Source organism: Pristiophorus japonicus, chromosome 22, assembly GCF_044704955.1.
Source record: "Pristiophorus japonicus isolate sPriJap1 chromosome 22, sPriJap1.hap1, whole genome shotgun sequence".
NCBI lineage: Eukaryota > Metazoa > Chordata > Chondrichthyes > Pristiophoridae > Pristiophorus > Pristiophorus japonicus.
The window spans coordinates 45,566,698-45,585,091 of record NC_091998.1 but is presented as its reverse complement, the minus strand read 5'-3'; the positions used below and the strand labels follow the sequence as shown (position 1 = coordinate 45,585,091).

The 18,394-nt window shown below is 46.6% G+C and overlaps 1 protein-coding gene across 3 annotated transcripts in view; it reads right to left on the bottom strand.

The window, feature by feature from the left end:
• Window positions 1-17,922, bottom strand: part of LOC139235010 (transmembrane protein 230-like) — a 29,735-nt gene extending 11,813 nt beyond the window's left edge. Inside the window, exon 1 of one of the 3 annotated variants that reach the window (XM_070866087.1) lies at window positions 17,816-17,922. Coding sequence is in view for 2 of the 3 variants with exons in the window: in XM_070866083.1 (XP_070722184.1) it covers window positions 3-173 (171 nt within the window). In the remaining variant the exon portion in view is untranslated. Of the gene's footprint in view, window positions 1-2; window positions 681-745; window positions 795-17,815 lie in introns of those variants that run through there. The other 2 variants (XM_070866084.1, XM_070866083.1) reach the window with 2 other exon arrangements.
• Between the last annotated feature and the right edge of the window lie 472 nt (window positions 17,923-18,394).

The following is an 18,394-nucleotide window of genomic DNA, read 5'->3' as shown; positions in this document are numbered from 1 at the left end:
ACCTTCCACCCTTTTAACTGAAGTCCAGGACTGGAATATCGGGTCCTTGTTGAGTTCAGTTCGTTGGATACATTCAAATCGGAGTTAGATGTTGTCCTTACGGCTAAAGGGATCAAGGGGTATGGAGAGAAGACAGGAGAGGGGTACTGAGGTGAATGATCAGCCATGATCATATTGAATGGTGGTGCAGGCTCGAAGGGCCGAATGGCCTACTCCTGCACCTATTTTCTATGAACTCATGTGGAAGCAAGTCATCCTCATTCGAGGGACCGCCTATGATGATGATGGCAGCTTGTGGGAGCTTGCTGTGCGCAAATTGGCCGCCACGTTTCCCGTATCACAACAGTGACCACACTCCAAAAGTACTTCATTGGCTGTAAAGCACTTTGGGACGTCCGGTGGTCGTGACAGGCGCTATATAAATGCACGTCTTTCTTTTTTTCTCATGGATTTGAACACCTCGATCAAATCTCCTCTCCTCCTGTGCTCCACGGAGAACAAGCCCAGTTTGTGCAGTGTCTCCACAAGCAGCAATGAGGGGGTGGGTCCACCACTGCAGCCAAGACTCAGCCTGGATTTTTTTGTCCTCTGGGGGAGGGGGCTTGAAGCCATGACCTCTCACCCCGTGACCTTGAGGTCACCCCCCCCCCACACACACACAGTGACAGATACAGCCGCTCAGGACCAGGGGCCAGGGTCGCCGAGGTCTCCCCGCTCTTCCCCCTCCGGCCGCCGCTTCTCTTACCTGCGCACCGTCTCCATCCTTCCTCCCAGCTTCCTGTCCGCCGCCCATCCGCCTCCGACCCCGCGCAAACAGCCGCGCCGCCTGGTTCCGCCCCGAACAACTGCACCCTCCGCCGCCACTCCTCTCCCGGCCCCCGGCAGCACAAATCCGTGAAGATACCTCGGTGTTTTCCCCATCACACAACGAAAATAAATCTATCTTCACAAAGCACAGCGGCTAGAAGTCTGAATTATGTTCCCGCAGCTGCTAGAAGTCGAAACTATGTTCCCAAGTCTGAACTGTGTTCCCATGCTTAATGAATGGACCTCAGTCCCCACTCCAATGTGTGAGGGACCCATTTCTCACATACATACACAACAATCAATTTGTTCATTGATAACAACAACAACTTGCATTTATACAGCGCCTTTAAGTACTGAAACCTCCCAAGGCCCTTCACAGGAGTGTTATGAGTTAAAGCTCCCTGATAAAGTGCGACATCCCCACTGGCATCTGGGCGTACCTTGCCCGAGACCGCCCGAAGTGGAGGAAGTGCATCTGGGAGGGCGCTGAGCACCTCGAGTCTCGTCGCCGAGAGCATGCAGAATTCAAGCGCAGGCAGTGGAAGGAGCGTGCGGCAAATCAGTCCCACCCACCCTTTCCTTCAACCAGCTGTGACAGGGACTGTGGCTCTCGTATTGGACTGTTCAGCCACCAAAGAACTCACTTCAGAGTGGAAGCAAGTCTTCCTCGATTCTGAGGGACTGCCTATGATGATGGATGATGAGATAAAAGATTTGACTCCCAGCCGCATAAATAGGAAGTATCATGTGTCATGTATTCAACTGTCATTGTAATCTATGTATAAACTGACCTAAGTTGTACACCGTGAGAACATTGACCACTAGGTGGTGAACTTGTGAGAGACACTCCTAACCTGGACTTTCAGGTATAAAAGGGGAAGCTCCACCCACCTTCATCACTTCAGTGCTGGAATAAAGATTGCTGGTCACAGAGTGACATTCTCTCTAGTATGGGCCTCGTGTGCATTTGTACTGTATAGTAAGGACATATCAGTCACAAAGACCGATGACACAGGGTGAGGTAACTCCAGTCATAACCGATCACTCCGTGATTCATCACCCTGTGATATTCGAATGGATCACATGGAATTATGGCCCAGACATTCATCTCAGGGGAGGAAGAGACCAGAATGATGTTTGACAAAAATCTTGGTTTAAATGCAGCAAATGGACAGGGAGTCAACATTGTTAACGCGGCACACAGTTGAATGATGTTTGACAAAAATCTTGGTTTAAATGCAGCAAATGGACAGGGAGTCAACATTGTTAACGCGGCACACAGTTCTCCAGGCAGACAAGGGCAATTGGACATGCCCGAGCATGTAGTCAAACCCAAGGAGGGAATTCAACAGAGACAATGGCTAGCTGAACGGAGATTCATGCCATCGCAAGGGACAATGCGGCCAGTAGTGGGGCCATCAACACCTGTCAATGGTGCATTTAAGGACAGTTACAGAGACAGTCAGAGACGATCGACTGGTAATAGACCTTTTGTTTCCAACAATGGCTCATGTTAGAGGTGTGGAGGCAAACACACAGCCAGAGCTTGCAGGTATCAGCAATGTACCTGCAGAAATTGCAACGTCAGCGGTCACTTGGCGCGTATGTGCAGGAAGCCTGCAGCCAGGTTGATGTACGAGGAGGACAGGCCCGAGGTAAGCCCTACGAGGCCAAATGGACACTGGGGGAAATCGCTGGAAGCTGAAGTTCAGCGAGTTCATGTGGAGCACATATACAGTTCATACACCAAGACGCCACCGATAATGATTAAAGTGCTCCTCAATGGCATCCCAGTATCAATGGAGCTAGACACGGGGGCCAGCCAGTCCCTGATGAGTATCAAACAGTTTGACAAGTTGTGGGCGTCCAATGCCAGGAGGCCAAAATTATTGCCAATTGACGCACAGCTACGGACATATACAAAGGAGATCATTCCGGTGCTAGGCAGCACCACGGTAGTCGTGATCCACAAAGATTCAGAGAACAGGTTGCCACTCTGGATTGTCCCGCACTGTTGGGAAGGAATTGGCTTGCTGTCATGAACTGGAATTGGGGCGATGTCAATGCAATTTCTTCTGTGGAGCGAATATCATGCTCACAGGTCCTGGACAAATTTGACTCACTATTTCAACCCGGCATTGGCACTTTCATGGGGACCAAGGTAGTGATTCACATAAACCCGGACGCCAGGCCAGTACACCACAAGGCTAGAGCGGTGCCGTATGTGATGCGGGAAAAGATAGAATGTGAATTGGACCGCCTGCTGATGGAAGGTATCATCTCGCCAGTCGAATTCAGTAACTGTGCAAGCCCGATTGTGCCGGTGCTCAAGGCGGATGGGTCGGTCAGGATATGTGGTGATTGCAAGGCCACCATCAATCGGGTGTCACTCCAAGACCAGTACCCGCTACCGAGAGCAGAGGACCGCTTTGTGAGGCTATCTGGTGGCAAACTTTTTTCAAAATTGGACCTGACCTCAGCTTATATGACCCAGGAGCTGGTGAGTGAGTTGAAGAAGCTGACCACCATCACGACACACAAGGTGTCCGTTCGGGATTCGCTCAGCCGCCGCGATCTTTCAATGAAACATGGAAAGTCTCCTCAAGTCGATTCCAAGGACAGTGGTTTTTCAAGACGACATCCTCATCACGGGTTGCGATACTGAAGAACACCTCCACAACCTGGAGGAGGTGCTACGCAGACTGGACCGGGTAGGTCTGCGACTGAAAAAGGCGAATTGCGTCTTCCTAGCTCCGGAGGTAGAATTCCTGGGGATGAGGGTAGCAACAGAAGGGATCAGACCTACTGCGTCCAAAATGGAAGCGATCCAGAGAGCACCCAGACCCCGTAAGATTACAGAGCTGCGTTCGTTCCTGGGGCTCCTGAACTATTTTGGTAACTTTCTTCCCAAAGTGAGCACGCTGTTAGAACCGCGACATGTGCTCCTACGCAAAGGTCGCAAATGGGTCTGGGAGGACAGCCAGGAAAGGGCTTTTGATAGAGCACGCAATTTGTTATGCTCCAACAATCTGTTAACGCTATATGACCCATGTAAGAAACTTGTTTTAACGTGCGATGCATCGTCCTATGGGGTCGGGTGTGTGTTGCAGCATGTCAATGCCAAGGGTCAGTTACAGCCAGTAGCTTATGCCTCCAGAAGTCTGTCCCAGGCAGAAAGGGGCTACGGGATGGTAGAAAAGGAAACACTTGCATGTGTATATGCACCAGTACCTGTTTGGCAGGAAATTTGAGCTGGAGACAGATCACAAACTCCTTACGTCCCTTTTGGCCAACAACAAGGCCATAAATACAAATGCATCGGCCCGCATACAGAGGTGGGCACTCACGTTAGCCACCTATGACTATACAATTTGGCACAGACCGGGCACTGAAAACTGCGCCGATGCACTCAGCAGGCTCCCACTAGCCACCACCGAGGGGGCAACTGAGCATGCTGCTGAGATGGTCATGGCTGTTGAAGCTTTCGAAAGCGAAGGCTCACCCGTGACAGCCCGTCAGATCAAAGTCTGGACTAACAGAGACCCGCTACTGTCTTTAGTCAAGAAATGTGTCCTGAAGGGACTGGGCAGCCACGTATGGGGCATGCCCTGAGGAATTTAAAACATTTCACAGGCACAAGGATGAACTCTCGATTCAGGCCGATTGCCTACTATAGGGGAACCGAGTAGTCATGCCCCAGATGGGCAGAATGGTGTTCATCTGAGAACTCCACAAAGAGTACCCAGGCATTGTCATGATGAAGGCAATTGCCTGGTCACATGTTTGGTGGCCAGGGATAGATACAGACCTGGAACTTTGTGTTTGCAGGTGCAACACGTGTGCCCAGCTGGACAATGCGCCCAGGGAAGCCCCCCTTAGCCCCTGGTCCTGGCCCGCCAAGACATGGTCACGCATCCATGTGGCCTACGCAAGTCCCTTCATGGAAAAATGTTTTTGGTTGTCGTAGACGCCTACTCCAAATGGATCGAGTGTGACATTCTCAATTCAAGCACATCCTATGCCACGGTAGAAAATCTACGGGCAATGTTCGCCGACCATGGTCTATTGGACGTCTTGGTCAGCGACAATGGTCCATACTTTACAAGCATTGAGTTCCAGGACTTCATGGCAGGAAATGGTATCAACCATGTCAGAACGGCACCGTTCAAGCCGGCCTCAAACGGCCAGGCGGAACGAACAGTGCAGATAATCAAACAAGGGATGCTCAGAATCCAAGAGGGTTCCCTACAAAGCCGCTTATCACGCCTCCTGTTGGCCAATAGATCCCGACCACACTCGCTCACAGGGGTTCCACCCGCAGAGCTGTTAATGAAAAGGATGCTCAAAACCAGGTTATCCCACATACACCCCACCATGAAAGGCGTTGTACAAGGGAGCGTAAACCACCAGAGAGACTTAACCTGTGATTCCAATAAGACTTTGGCGGGGAGGTGATGTCATGTATTCAACTGTCATTATAATCCATGTATAAACTGACCTAAGTTGTACACCGTGAGAACACTGACCACTAGGTGGTGAACTTGTGGGAGACAATCCTAACCTGGACTTTCAGGTATAAAAGGGGAAGCTCCACTCACCTTCATCATTTCAGTGCTGGAATAAAGGTTACTGGTCACAGAGTGACCTTCTCTCAAGTATGGGCCTCGTGTGCATTTGTACTGTATAGTAAGGACATATCAGAGAGTTATAGACAAGGCATTCCAGAGCTTGGGGCCCATGCAACAGAAGGCACGGCCACCTATGGTTGAGCAATTATAATCAGGGATGCTCAGGAGGGCAGAATTAGAGGAGCGCAGACATCTCGGGGGGTTGTAGGGCTGGAGGAGATTACAGAGATCGGGCGGGGCGAGGCCACGGAGGGATTTGAAAATAAGGATGAGAATTTTGAAATGGGTGAGTGGGACTTGGTGCAAGCTAGGACATGGGCAGCCGAGTTTTGAATCGTCTCTATTTTACATTGGTGGGAGGCCAGCCAGGAGTGTGTTGGAATAGTCAAGTCGAGAAAGGCACGGATTAGGGCTTCAGCAGTGGATGAGATGGGTGTTGTTACGGAGGTGGAAATAAGCGGTCTTATTTATGCTGTGGATATATGGTCGAAAGCTCATTTCAGGGTCAAATACAACACCAAGATTGCAAACAGTCTGGTTCAGTCTCAGACAGAAGTTGCGGAGAGGGATAGTGTCAGTGGCGAGTTTGTGGTGGGAACCGAAAACAATGGCTTCAGTCCTCCCAATATTCAATTTGAGAAAATTTCTGCTCATCCAGAACTAGATGTCGGACAAGCAGTCTGACAATTTAGAGACCGTGGAGGGTTCAGGAAAAGTGGTAGTGAGGTAGAGCTGGTGTCATCAACGTACATGTAGAAACTGACGCAACAAACTTCAAAGTCTTGCCTTCCCCTCAGGCCAGAGCTCTGTCCCCTCTGCTTCATTTTTGCCTCTGTTAAATGTTGACAACACAACCAGGCCCTAAATTTCCAAAACTTTTTTTGAACTTTTGAAATTCTCCTCCATCCCAATAATTCATATTTTGCACAGGAAGTTCCAGCTCCCATCGTTGCTGTTGCCTCTGAGGCACATATTTTATTGGTTGAGAAACCTCGGTGAGGGTTGGAGTCCACAGGACAGAACATCAATAAGAAAAGAGATAAAACAAACTAGAGTTCATCATCATCATCATAGGCAGTCCCTCGAAATCGAGGAAGACTTGCTTCCACTCTAAATGCGAGTTCTCAGGTGACTGAACAGTCCAATACGGGAATTGCAGTCTCTGTCACAGGTGGGACAGAGAGTGGTTGAAGGAAAGGGTGGGTGGGACTGGTTTGCCGCATGCTCCTTCCGCTGCCTGCGCTTGATTTCTGCATGCTCTCGGCGACGAGACTCGAGGTGCTCAGCGCCCTCCCGGATGCTCTTCCTCCACTTAGGGCGGTCTTTGGCCAGGGACTCCCAGGTGTCAGTGGGGATGTTGCACCTTATCAAGGAGGCTTTGAGGGTGTCCTTGAAACGTTTCCTCTCCATATACAAACTAGAGTTACATGACAGCTTGGGTTTTAAAAGACTGAGAAATATTTCATCAATTCTATGTTAATTTGTATTTAGAGTCCAGTATTGCAACAAGTTACAATGGTTTATGTTACTGTTTGCTGAAAGGGTTTTAATTTGTTTCTGTCTCCTTGTCATGGGGGGCTTATGTGAATCCACATCTGCCTGTCTGGAGCATACAATGCATGTGATTCTATTGTTGCAAGAAAGAATCAGAGCCGTCACCTGTATTGGCTGTCCCACCAATAGGGGATGGGGAAAGGAGGTGGGGTCCAAATCTATTGAAATCAAATCCTGTTTGGCTATCTATGATCGTTGAAGGTATTTTACACCCACAGTTATTTTTCTCTCAGTCTGTTCCTGTGGGGAATGTTTAAAAATAGGGCAGCTTCTCATTAATTTGGAAGGATAGTTTTTCTTTAATCTTTCATTGTGCTAGTTGGAGATCAAAGAATAGAGAAACATATAGCCAGGCTGGTTGTCAATGTTCTTCAGTTGCTGATTTCATCACGCCTCTGTACAACTATAAATCAAGAGCCCCCTTATTAAAGGGGCACTAGAACTGACAAATTAACCAATAAAACTTTAAAGGATCAAATTAAAATTTGGTTGCCAGGGGTGATGATGCACTCCAGTCCCTCCGGCGTCCACCTCTCGCAGAAGGCCACGAGCGTACCGGTGGACACCGCCTGCTCCATCTCCAGGGACACCCTGGCTCGAATGTACAAGTCTGGGGCTACAGGAACAGTGTGAGGTTTATGTAAAGCTTTTCACCATCATTCATAGTAAAGAGGTCTGAAGAGAATAACCCTGCTTCTAAATTGTTAGTATTTTGCAACAGATGCTGTTTAATTTTTCTGTATAATTTTACTTCTTTAAAAAAGTTGCTTTACAATTTTTAGCCTGTACTACATGGTTTGTAAGTGTGTTTTCCACCAGTTTAGGGAGATCTGAAACACATGGTGGATAAGCTGTATTATTTCTGGTTTATACTTCATGGGTACAAGAGTTGATTGTCCACTGATGTCCCAGAGATTTTTTGTGCATAAGGTCAAGTTTCAGTTCATCAGAAGTATGTGCTTTGCTAACGAAAGTTAAGCTTTGCAGGAAGCTGAGTAAAGAGTGCAGGGAAGGAGCCCAATTCTAACAATTGAAGTTCCACAGTTTTAAGATCCTGGAAACAATACATTGGAGTAAAATTATTAAATCGTTAATACATTTTACATTTGGAGAAGTGTCTTATTATTCCATGTCATTCATGGTTATTTCGGATCACAGAATATGACCCTGCAGTGCTGTACTAAACATTCAGAAGCTGAATGAAGTCCATTGTACATGTTGTAATGTATGTTCCATTTTTAGAAATATTTGGTCTGGGCTGAGTGGACCTTTTTATTTATATAGAGCATTATCCTTGCAAGAGTAGAAGCTTTGAGCATCCATCCCATTCTTGCTAGTTTTGCTGTTGTACTCTTTTGAACAATGGTTAGGATTATGTTAGCCAATGGCTCAGTGGGCAGCACGCTTGCCTCTGAGTTAGAAAGTTGTGGGTTCAAGTCCCACTCCAGAGACTTGAGTGCAAAAATCTAGCTTACACTCCAGTACAGTGCAGAGGGAGTGCTGCACTGTCGGATGAGATGATAAACTGAGGTCCTGTATGCGTGCTCTCTCTCTCAGATGAATGTAAAAGGAGCCCATGGCACTATTTTGAAGAAGATGTCCTGGCCAATATTTAACTTCAATCAACACCACTAAAAAAAAGAGATTATATGATCATTATCACATAGCAATTTGTGGGAGTTTATAATCGCTGGCCCTAAGCTCTGGAACTCCCTCCCTAAACCTCTCCACCTCTCTACCTCTCTTTCCTCCTTTAAGGCACTCCTTAAAACATAGCTCTTTGACCAAGCTTTTGGTCATCTGCCATAATCTCTTCTGTGTGGCAAATTTTTGTTTTATAACACTCTTGTGAAGCGCCTTGGGACGTTTTACTACATTAAAGGCGCTATATAAATGAAAGTTACTGTTGTTCCCAGTCCAGTACTGTGACCACTAGAATTTGCAAGTAATTTTGGCCAAGGATACAATATTAGTACTTGCTAGTGCCTGTCACTGGAGACCCACAAGATGTAGTCTTTTTTTTCTTTGGAATCAATTATTAAGGATGAAATAGCAGCACATTTGGAAAGCAGTGATAGGATAGGTCCAAGTCAGCATGGATTTATGAAGGGGAAATCATGCTTGACAAATCTTCTGGAATTTTTTGAGGATGTAACTAGTAGAGTGGACAAGGGAGAACCAGTGGATGTGGTGTATTTGGACTTTCAAAAGGCTTTTGACAAGGTCCCACACAAGAGATTGGTGTGCAAAATCAAAGCACATGGTATTGGGGGTAATGTACTGACGTGGATAGAGAACTGGTTGGCAGACAGGAAGCAGAGAGTCGGGATTAACGGGTCCTTTTCAGAATGGCAGGCAGTGACTAGTGGAGTGCCGTAGGGCTCAGTGCTGGGACCCCAGCTCTTTACAATATATATTAATGATTTGGATGATGGAATTGAGTGTAGTATCTCCAAGTTTGCAGATGACACTAAACTGGTTGGCGGTGTGATCTGTGAGGAGGATGCGAAGAGGCTGCAGGGTGATTTGGACAGGTTAGGCAAGTGGGCAAATACATGGCAGATGCAGTATAATGTGGATAAATATGAGATTATCCACTTTGGGGGCAAAAACACGAAGGCAGAATATTATCTGAATGGCGGCAGATTAGGAAAAGGGGAGGTGCAGCGAGACCTGGGTGTCATGATTCATCAGTCATTGAAGGTTGGCTTGCAGGTACAGCAGGCGGTGAAGAAGGCAAATGGTATGTTGGCCTTCATAGCAAGGGGATTTGAGTATAGGAGCAGGGAAGTCTTACTGCAGTTGTACAGGGCCTTGGTGAGGCCCCACCTGGAATATTGTGTTCAGTTTTGGTCTCCTAATCTGAGGAGGGATGTTCTTGCTATTGAGGGAGAGCAGCAAAGGTTCACCAGACTGATTCCTGGGATGGCAGGACTGACATATGAGGAGAGACTGGATCGACTGGGCCTGTATTCACTGGAGTTTAGAAGGATGAGAGGGGATCTCACAGAAACATATAAAATTCTGACGGGACTGGACAGGTTAGATGCAGGAAGAATGTTCCCAATGTTGGGGAAGTCCAGAACCAGAGGACATAGTATTAGGATACGGGGTAAGCCATTTAGGACTGAGATGAGGAGGAACTTCTTCACTCAGAGAGTTGTTAACCTATGGAATTCCCTACCGCAGAGAGTTGTTGATGCCAGTTCATTGGATGTAGTCAAGAGGGAGTTAGATATGGCCCTTGCAGCTAAAGGGATCAAGGGGTATGGAGAGAAAGCAGGAACGGGGTACTGAAGGAATGATCAGCCATGATCTTATTGAATGGTGGTGCAGGCTCGAAGGGCCGAATGGCCTGCTCCTGCACCTATTTTCTATGATTCTATGTTTCTATGTTTATCGGAATGCTAAGATGCAGCATATATCTGATGAAGAACTACTGTCGTACCAGTGTCCTTTTGTTCCACTGGGGTTTCTGATTGAGAATATAAATTCCACATCGTAAGTCTAAATAGATGCAGATAAGCTACATCCTGATCCACAACAACATATATATATATATATAGCACTTTAACGTAGTACAAGGGCCCAAGGTGCTTCACAGGAGTATTATGAGACAACAAATTTGAGACCGAGCCGCATAAGAAGAAATTAGCGCAGGTGACCAAAGGCTTGGTCAAAGTGGTAGGTTTTAAGGAGCGTCTGGAAGGAGGAAAGAGAGGTGGAGAGGTTTAGGGAGGGAGTTCCACAGCTTGGGGCCTAGGCAACAGAAGGCACAGCCACCAATATTTGAGCAATTATAATCAGGGATGCTCGAGGGGGCAGAAACCACAAGGCATACCATCATCACCTGCCCATGTTGAGTAAAGACGGATTTTTGTCTCTAGCACAGTTTTTATAGACTACGTGCGATCCATTTTTAATGGAGGTCAGTGCCTCCTGGCTTGTTTCCATTTGTATATATGGATGCCTGAAAATCTTGTGAGATTGGATTCTTTTTGACAGTAATGCCGGCTTCCACTGTATTTTCTGCCTTGCTTCCACTGGGGCTTCATGTGTTTATAGTTCTCAGCCAGCTGTGGCTCAGTGGGCTACACACTCGCCTCTGAGTCAGAAGGTTGTGGGTTCAAGTCTCACTCCAGCATGAGCACAAAAATCTAGGCTGACACTTGCAGTGCAGTGCTGAGGGAGTGTTGCACTGTTGGAGGTGCTGTCTTTTGGATGAGACGTTAAACTGCGAGCCCATCTACCTTCTCAGGTGGACGTAAAAGATCCCATGGCACTATTTCGAAGACAAGCAGGGGAGTTCTCCCCGGTGTCCTGGCCAATATTTATCCCTCAATCAACATCATTAAAACAGATTATCCGGTCATAATCCCATTGCAGTTTGTGGGAGCTTGCTGTGCACAAATTGGCTGCTGCGTTTCCTACATTATAACAGTGACTACACTCCAGAAGTGTTTAATTGGCTGTGAAGCACTTTGGAACGTCCGGTGGTTGTGAAAAGCGCTATATAAATGCAAGTTTTTCTTTTTTTTCTTTAAACTGCAGGCTGTGCCGATCACCCGAAGGTATCACGTGTTGTGCCATGACTGAGAGTAGCTCTGGAGCATGGCAGCACCTTGCATTGCAGCTCTCAAGAAAAGTTAGTGAGTGACACCGAGCTAAAGCACGTGAGGCACGATAAAAGAGAAGAAAAACAGAAGGAAATATGTTTTTTATAAATATTAAATTGGCTCCTTTTGCCAGAGCTCGGTCACCCTAGTGATGCACATACATGCAAAACCATTTGACAAATGAATCCAAGATTGAAAACTGAGTCATACTCTGTTGCTCCATAGTTTTAGTAAGATTTTCCCAATACATTGCTGTCCTGAGTCATAAAGGTTGTGGGTTCAAGTCCCACTCCAGGGACTTTGAGCACAAAAATCTAGGCTGACACTCCAATGCAGTACTAAGGGAGTGCTGCACTGTCGGAGGTGCCGTCTTTCGGATGAGATGTTAAACCGAGGCCCCGTCTGCCCTCTCAGGTGGGCGTAATAGATCCCATGGCACTATTTTGAAGAAGAGCAGGGGAGTTATCCCTGGTATTCTGGCCAATATTTATCCCTCAGTCAGCATAACAAAAAACAGATTATCTGGTCACTATCACATTGCCGTTTGTGGAGGAAGTGCATCCGGGAGGGCGCCGAGCACCTCGAGTCTCATCGCCGAGAGCATGCAGAAATCAAGCGCAGGCAGCGGAAAGTGCGCACGGCAAACCAGTCCCACCCTCCCTTACCCTCAACAACTATCTGCCCCACCTGTGACAGGGACTGTGGTTCTCGTATTGGACTGTTCAGCCACCTAAGGACTTATTTTAAAAGTGGAAGCAAGTCTTTCTCGATTCTGAGAGACTGCCTATGATGATGATGGGGATTGTGGGAGCTTGCTGTGCGTAAATTGGCTGCCGCGTTTCTCACATTACAACAGTGACTACACTTCAAAAATATTTAATTGGCCGTAAACGCTTTGAGATGTCCGGTGGGCGGGAAAGACACTATAGAAAAGCAAGTCTTTCTTTCCTAACTATGGCTGTATTTCTTTGCTTGTACCTAACCCTTGTTTGGGTATGTTATAATAGGCCCTGCCTCCCCCGCTCCTCCCGTCTCACCAGCAGGCCCTGACTCTTGCTGGTGCCACGGCCTCCAGGAGTCCCTCAGCTCCATGTCCAGTGCCCATTCTGCCCCCTAAACAACCAACATTGGTGGGCTATGAAGCCCATGTGAAAATTGATGACAATAAAGGTGACCCATGAGCTCCCCACCTGATATTTCCGAGACTCCTTGTTTTCCGCTTTACCTGTTCTCACTAGGCACGCCTCTTAATTCCACTTTGATTGCAAATTCAGATTTGTGCAGCAATCGAACAGGCACATTAAAGTCAACTTATGAGTCATTCCGAAGCAGACTGAATAACAAACTAAAGTCCGTATTTTGACAAGAAACAGAGCATTGTTTTTTAGTCAGGTTTGGATTATAATGGGATTATAAAGCCCCATTGATTGGAACTTTCACCCCAGCCACAGAGTTCATGACCTCAGCCAAGGGGCTTTCCACAGGGTGGGGGGGGGGGGCATGAAAAAGTTGGAGAATGAGGTGAGGCGCCTTTGGCAATCTTCTGCTCTTGGTGGTTTCTAACTTTACGTAGACTTAGCGAGGCCTGAGAACAGGTTTCCCCACTCGAGTGTCAGCTGTGGCTCAGTGGGCAGCATGCTAGCCTCTGAGTCACTAAAGGTTGTGGGTTCATAGCCGCACTCCAAAGACTTGGGCACAAAATCTGACCTGACATTCCAATTCAGCTCTGAGGGAGAGCTGCACTGTCGGAGGTGCCGTCTTTCGGATGAGACGCTAAACCGTGGCCCTGTCTGCTCTCTCAGATGGACGAAATAGATCCCATGGCACTATTTCAAAGAAGAGCAGGGGAGTTATCCCCGGTGTCCTGGCCAATATTTAGCTCGCAATCAACATTACTAAAAAACAGATTGTCCAGACATTATCACATTGCTGTTTGTGGGAGCTTGCTGTGCACAATTTGCGCACAGCAAGCTCCCACAAACCGCAATGTATGTCCGGACAATCTGTTTTTTAGTAATGTTGATTGCCCACATTACAACAGTGACTGCACTCCAAAAAGTACTTCATTGGCTGTAAAGCACTTTGGGATATCCGGAGGTTGTGAAAGGTGCTATATAAATGCAAGTCACTCTTTCTTTAGTGGATTGGGAGACTCAGAAAAGATGGTTGGAAAATAAATACGTATATGTAGAAGCTTCCCCTAGTGTGTAACTATGTGACCTGGTGCAGGAGAGGCCTGATGCCAGAAGCTCCAGGATGTGATCTTCTGTCGGTGCTGAGTTAACTGGTCTCAGCTGCGGCGGCTTTTGGGGTGTGCAATCGCCCTTTCAAAGAGCCGGCAGAGGCACGTTGGGCCGAATGGTCTCCCTCTGTGCTACAAGATTCTGTGATCTCTGCCAGGGGATCGCTCAGCCCGACTGTCTGCCTCTCTTCCACGGCTATGTTCGTGCCAGGGTGTCCCTGGAGATGGGGCACGCGGGGTCCACCGGCCTTCCGCGATCAGTGGGCACCGGAGGGATGGTAGTGCATCATCACAACAGTGAACAGAATTTTAATTTGATTTGTTAAGGCTCGCTTTAACGTTTATTTGTTAATTTGCGGTTGTGCACATGGTCCAATGTTATTATTTTAAAAGAGTTTGATCTCTGCCTCAGCATTCCTGGACTAGTGAAGGGAAAATCATTATCCAGGGTTCCCAGTGCTGACAACACTTCTAAAGTATCTCATTGGCTGTAAAAAAGCTATGGGGACAACGTGTGGTCGTGAAAGGCGCTATAGAAATGCAAGCCTTGCTTTCTTTCCTGCAGGAACTGTGCATCTGTGGATGCTCGAGGGTGGGCACATGCTTTGACTGGCAAAGTTCAATTCTAACTTGCAGGCGGGAAGTGCTAAAATAAACGCCAATCAGAAAAGATTGCCACACTGTGGGGGCCTGCAGTGATATCCCTCCACCTGCTGACACTCTGGCTAGCTCCACGTAATGAAGACTGCCGCTGGGCTGAGGCAGGCAAGAGCAACACACACTTGCAAAGCAGGGGGGAGATTGTTGGAAAGGAGAGGTTGTTGCGGGTGTGTGCGGTGGCGAAAGCTGGCTGAAATCAGACGGCACGTCTTCGCCACAGCGTGGCGCTCGCCATCCTCGGTAAGTGCAGTGCTCGCTTCAAACGCCCCCTGGGGGTTTCAACGTCTGCTGAACAAAGAAGGCGAGGCGCGGGTTGACTTTGATTTGAGGGCAGAGTTAACCCGTGGTGCAATACCGCTCGCAAAAACGCCGGCAAAGTCAGTGAAGTGAATGCATCCATTAGAGCGGTGCTAAATCATTTGCATGTTAAGAGTACTGAGAGAGTTTAGCAAACTCAACATACTGCCTAGGCGCAGGTGTGTATCATCTCTCTATGTATCTATTTCTCAATGTACTTTTCTGTATGAACCCAGTCTACGTGTTTCTGGCTGTCTATCAATTGTCTGTCTCTATCAGGGAAATGTGAAATGTTTCTCAAACGATTTGAAATTCCGTCTCACTCTCACTCTCTTGATCACATAATTACAGCGGAATTGAGACTTCGGGGCGGGGATACTGTGCCCTGTTGTGTTATTAATTTATAACAGATAGTTCTGCTGTTAAACTTGTTTTATTATGACTGCTGCTGACGTTGAAATCAACTTGAGTTGGGGGTGATTGGAGGAGGGGGCTGACCTGAAATGTACAAGTACAATTTGGCAAGAGGGAAATAAAAGAGCGATCTTATTGCAGCATCGATACACGGCGTGAGTGATATCGATAACACGGAATCATAACAAACAGAGTGATTCCAACGCGCGCAAATTGTGAGATGGGAAATTAATATTCACACCGCTTCAGATCACAGCAGGAAAACATACAAGCTTCTCCCCCCCACCCCCCGCCCTTAAAAAAATCCGAATTGGTAAATAAATACCTATTTTAATTTGTATAAAATCACGGGAAACCGTTAAATTATTCACAGCTCGTTAAGTGGACCGGGTCCTGGGATTGAGGACACCGAAGGTAAGTGCGGATTGTGAGGATTGTGGCGAAGGACTGGACTTTGGTTGTTTGGTGCCCTTATTGAAGCTGGATATGAGAGGGGCGAGGTGTGTGTGTGGTGGGAGGGAGGCAGAGCCGTTTTGCAAAACTTTGAACAAACAGCTAAACATCGAGTGTGTATTTTACGAATAATTTATATAACCCCACATAAATAAATATCTAATCGGATCGATGAATGCAGTGAGTTCAAAAAACTGTGTGTAATGAAACTTGGCCCCAGGCGGTGACATAATCGTATCAGGAACAGCAGGAGGTCCAATTATCCCTCGCAGCTTTAATATTCAGCGTTTCTTCTGGGATATAAACTGCTGCCTGCTAATTGTGAGAGTGCATGTAAATACATAACGATTATTGAGGAGGAATGATTCAATCAATCAATTTATCTACCCCCCCCCCCCCCAACTGTCTGTGTGTGAAATCTGAAATAAATCCTTGTTTCAACCCCCCCTCCCCTCAAAAAAACGTGCAATTTATATCTCTCCATCTGTTGGGGCAAAAAAATTAAAATAAAATTGTCAAGCTAAGCGCTTTGTCAGATTAGAATATGTTTAATTTAGGAGGGTGCAAAAGTGAGTGGAGATCCCGGGGCGAGTGCAGCATGGATTTTGGTAATATCTAGAATATTGATGGTGTGTGTGTGTGTGTCGGTAGCGCTGATCGTACACAATATCCTTAATTTCGCTTCTTAATTTCCCAAGACCTGGCGGAACCGGCCTCACCGAAGTGTCTGGAAACGTTGCGGGCGGCCAGAATGAGCTGACACCAGAAACGAAACGGACTCAAATTACAAGTTAATACAGAAATTTTCAGGTCAGTTTCAAGACTCCGTTATTATATATATCTATTCTTTTGCGGCGCGGTTTTTGGACGGGAGGGGGAAGGGGGTACGAAACTGACCTGAAATCGACAAGTGCATTTTTTTTTGTGTGGATGGTGGGGGAGAAGGAAACTCAAACTCTGAATGGAGTGTCACAGTCTGACTGGGGAGCGCTGCGCTGTCCCAGATATAGTCTCCGCGTGCTCAATTGGTGAAATCATTATTGTAATGTTAATCTACCTTTATGTGGAAAAAGCGCTGCCCGCTATCAGACGGGACGCGTGTACTTGTGTAAACGTTTAATCTATTGTAATGATCGGTGTATCTGGGTGCGCACAGAGAACATTGTGTCGTGTGACTTGTCTTCAATGCTAAATCGATTTGATAGATCTAATTTCCACCCGTCTCTGCAAATTGACGGAGATTGCATTTAATTCTCGTTTACAAATTTGGGCCACCAATATCACACCACTTAGCCCCACCGTTACCAAATAATATTCAATCCTTATTCATTATATAATGTATTCATTGATAATTTTAAAAAAACTGGCTGATGGACCGAGTCCCACAATGCAGGACCAAGTTGAAATGAGTGAGACTTAAGACCAGTGAGTAGCCGTCAGCAAGATTGCGTTTTAAAAGTCTGTAGATTTTAGGAAGGATAAGTTGAAAATAGTATGCCTGTGAGAAATCACCATATGGGGCTTAAGAACATAATTTATATGTAAATACATACACTCACATATATATAATATATAAACATATATATGTGTACATATATTATGTACATATATAACATATTGGTATATCATTAATATTACATGCGAATATAATAATACATTTAATCAGACAGTGGAAAAAGTTGCGGCTAATTTCTAAGTTTCAAAGGATGGGGATAGTTCTCCAAGCAGATATCTATAACCATTGCTGTAATCGGTCTGGATGATTATTATCCAGGTCTTTGCACGGTTTCCGTGTGGCAGCTGGCTGGGCCTGGCCAGGGTGACAGTGCTCTGACCCGGGTGAATTTGAGCTGCCCTCCGGTAATGGCCCGCAGACAGACGCTGCCTTCACCCCCCCGCCCCCACTCCCGGCGCTGGCACACGCCTTCCTATTGTCTTCGGGCTTCGTACCTCCAGCACCGAAAGCTTTCAATACGGGCGGGGAGGGGAAGGAGGGCTGGGGGGGCGGTAGCCATTAGCATTCTCCACACCCAGGGCACAAACAGACAAATCCTATTGAAAATTGTCTTCAGATCGCGGCATTTTAACTATTATTTAAACAATGGCTAAACTCTCAACTGATTACTTTCGAGCACATTACTCACACAGTACTGGCAGCTGTCCTTTCACTCCATGATCTCACAAACAGATTGTTTGTTTAACTATTGTTTCCATCAAGCCAGGGTTTGCAGACACAACTGAGCGAATCTAAAATAATATCTGAATCAAAACAACATGAAATAGTTCACGTCGAAAGCAACAAAAAAAACCCCATCGAATTATGTTATCCAGTAAATGTTCCAGACATTAAATGGCTAATGGAATAATTAGGATCACAACCATTTAAAATATACCTGCACATCTCAATCGATTTCACAAAACAAATCACGGTTAATCCGATAGCCAAGATTTACTTTCGTTAATCGAAATAATTTCCTCTAGTTTTGTTGTTATTTTGCCAGGTGAATTCATTAGCGTAACACACGCACACATATTAAACTTTTCCACGTTAAAATCGCAATTATCTGAAGAGGGCAACAATTTAAATGATCTCAAAGCAGCTTTAACACCTATATTCGAACTTGTTCACTGAAAGGGTGTGGAGATGTTCGCAATGATCCGCCAGGTAAACGCGCCGTGAAATCCACGCCACTGTTGGATGTGAGGCTTCGGGAGAACGCCGG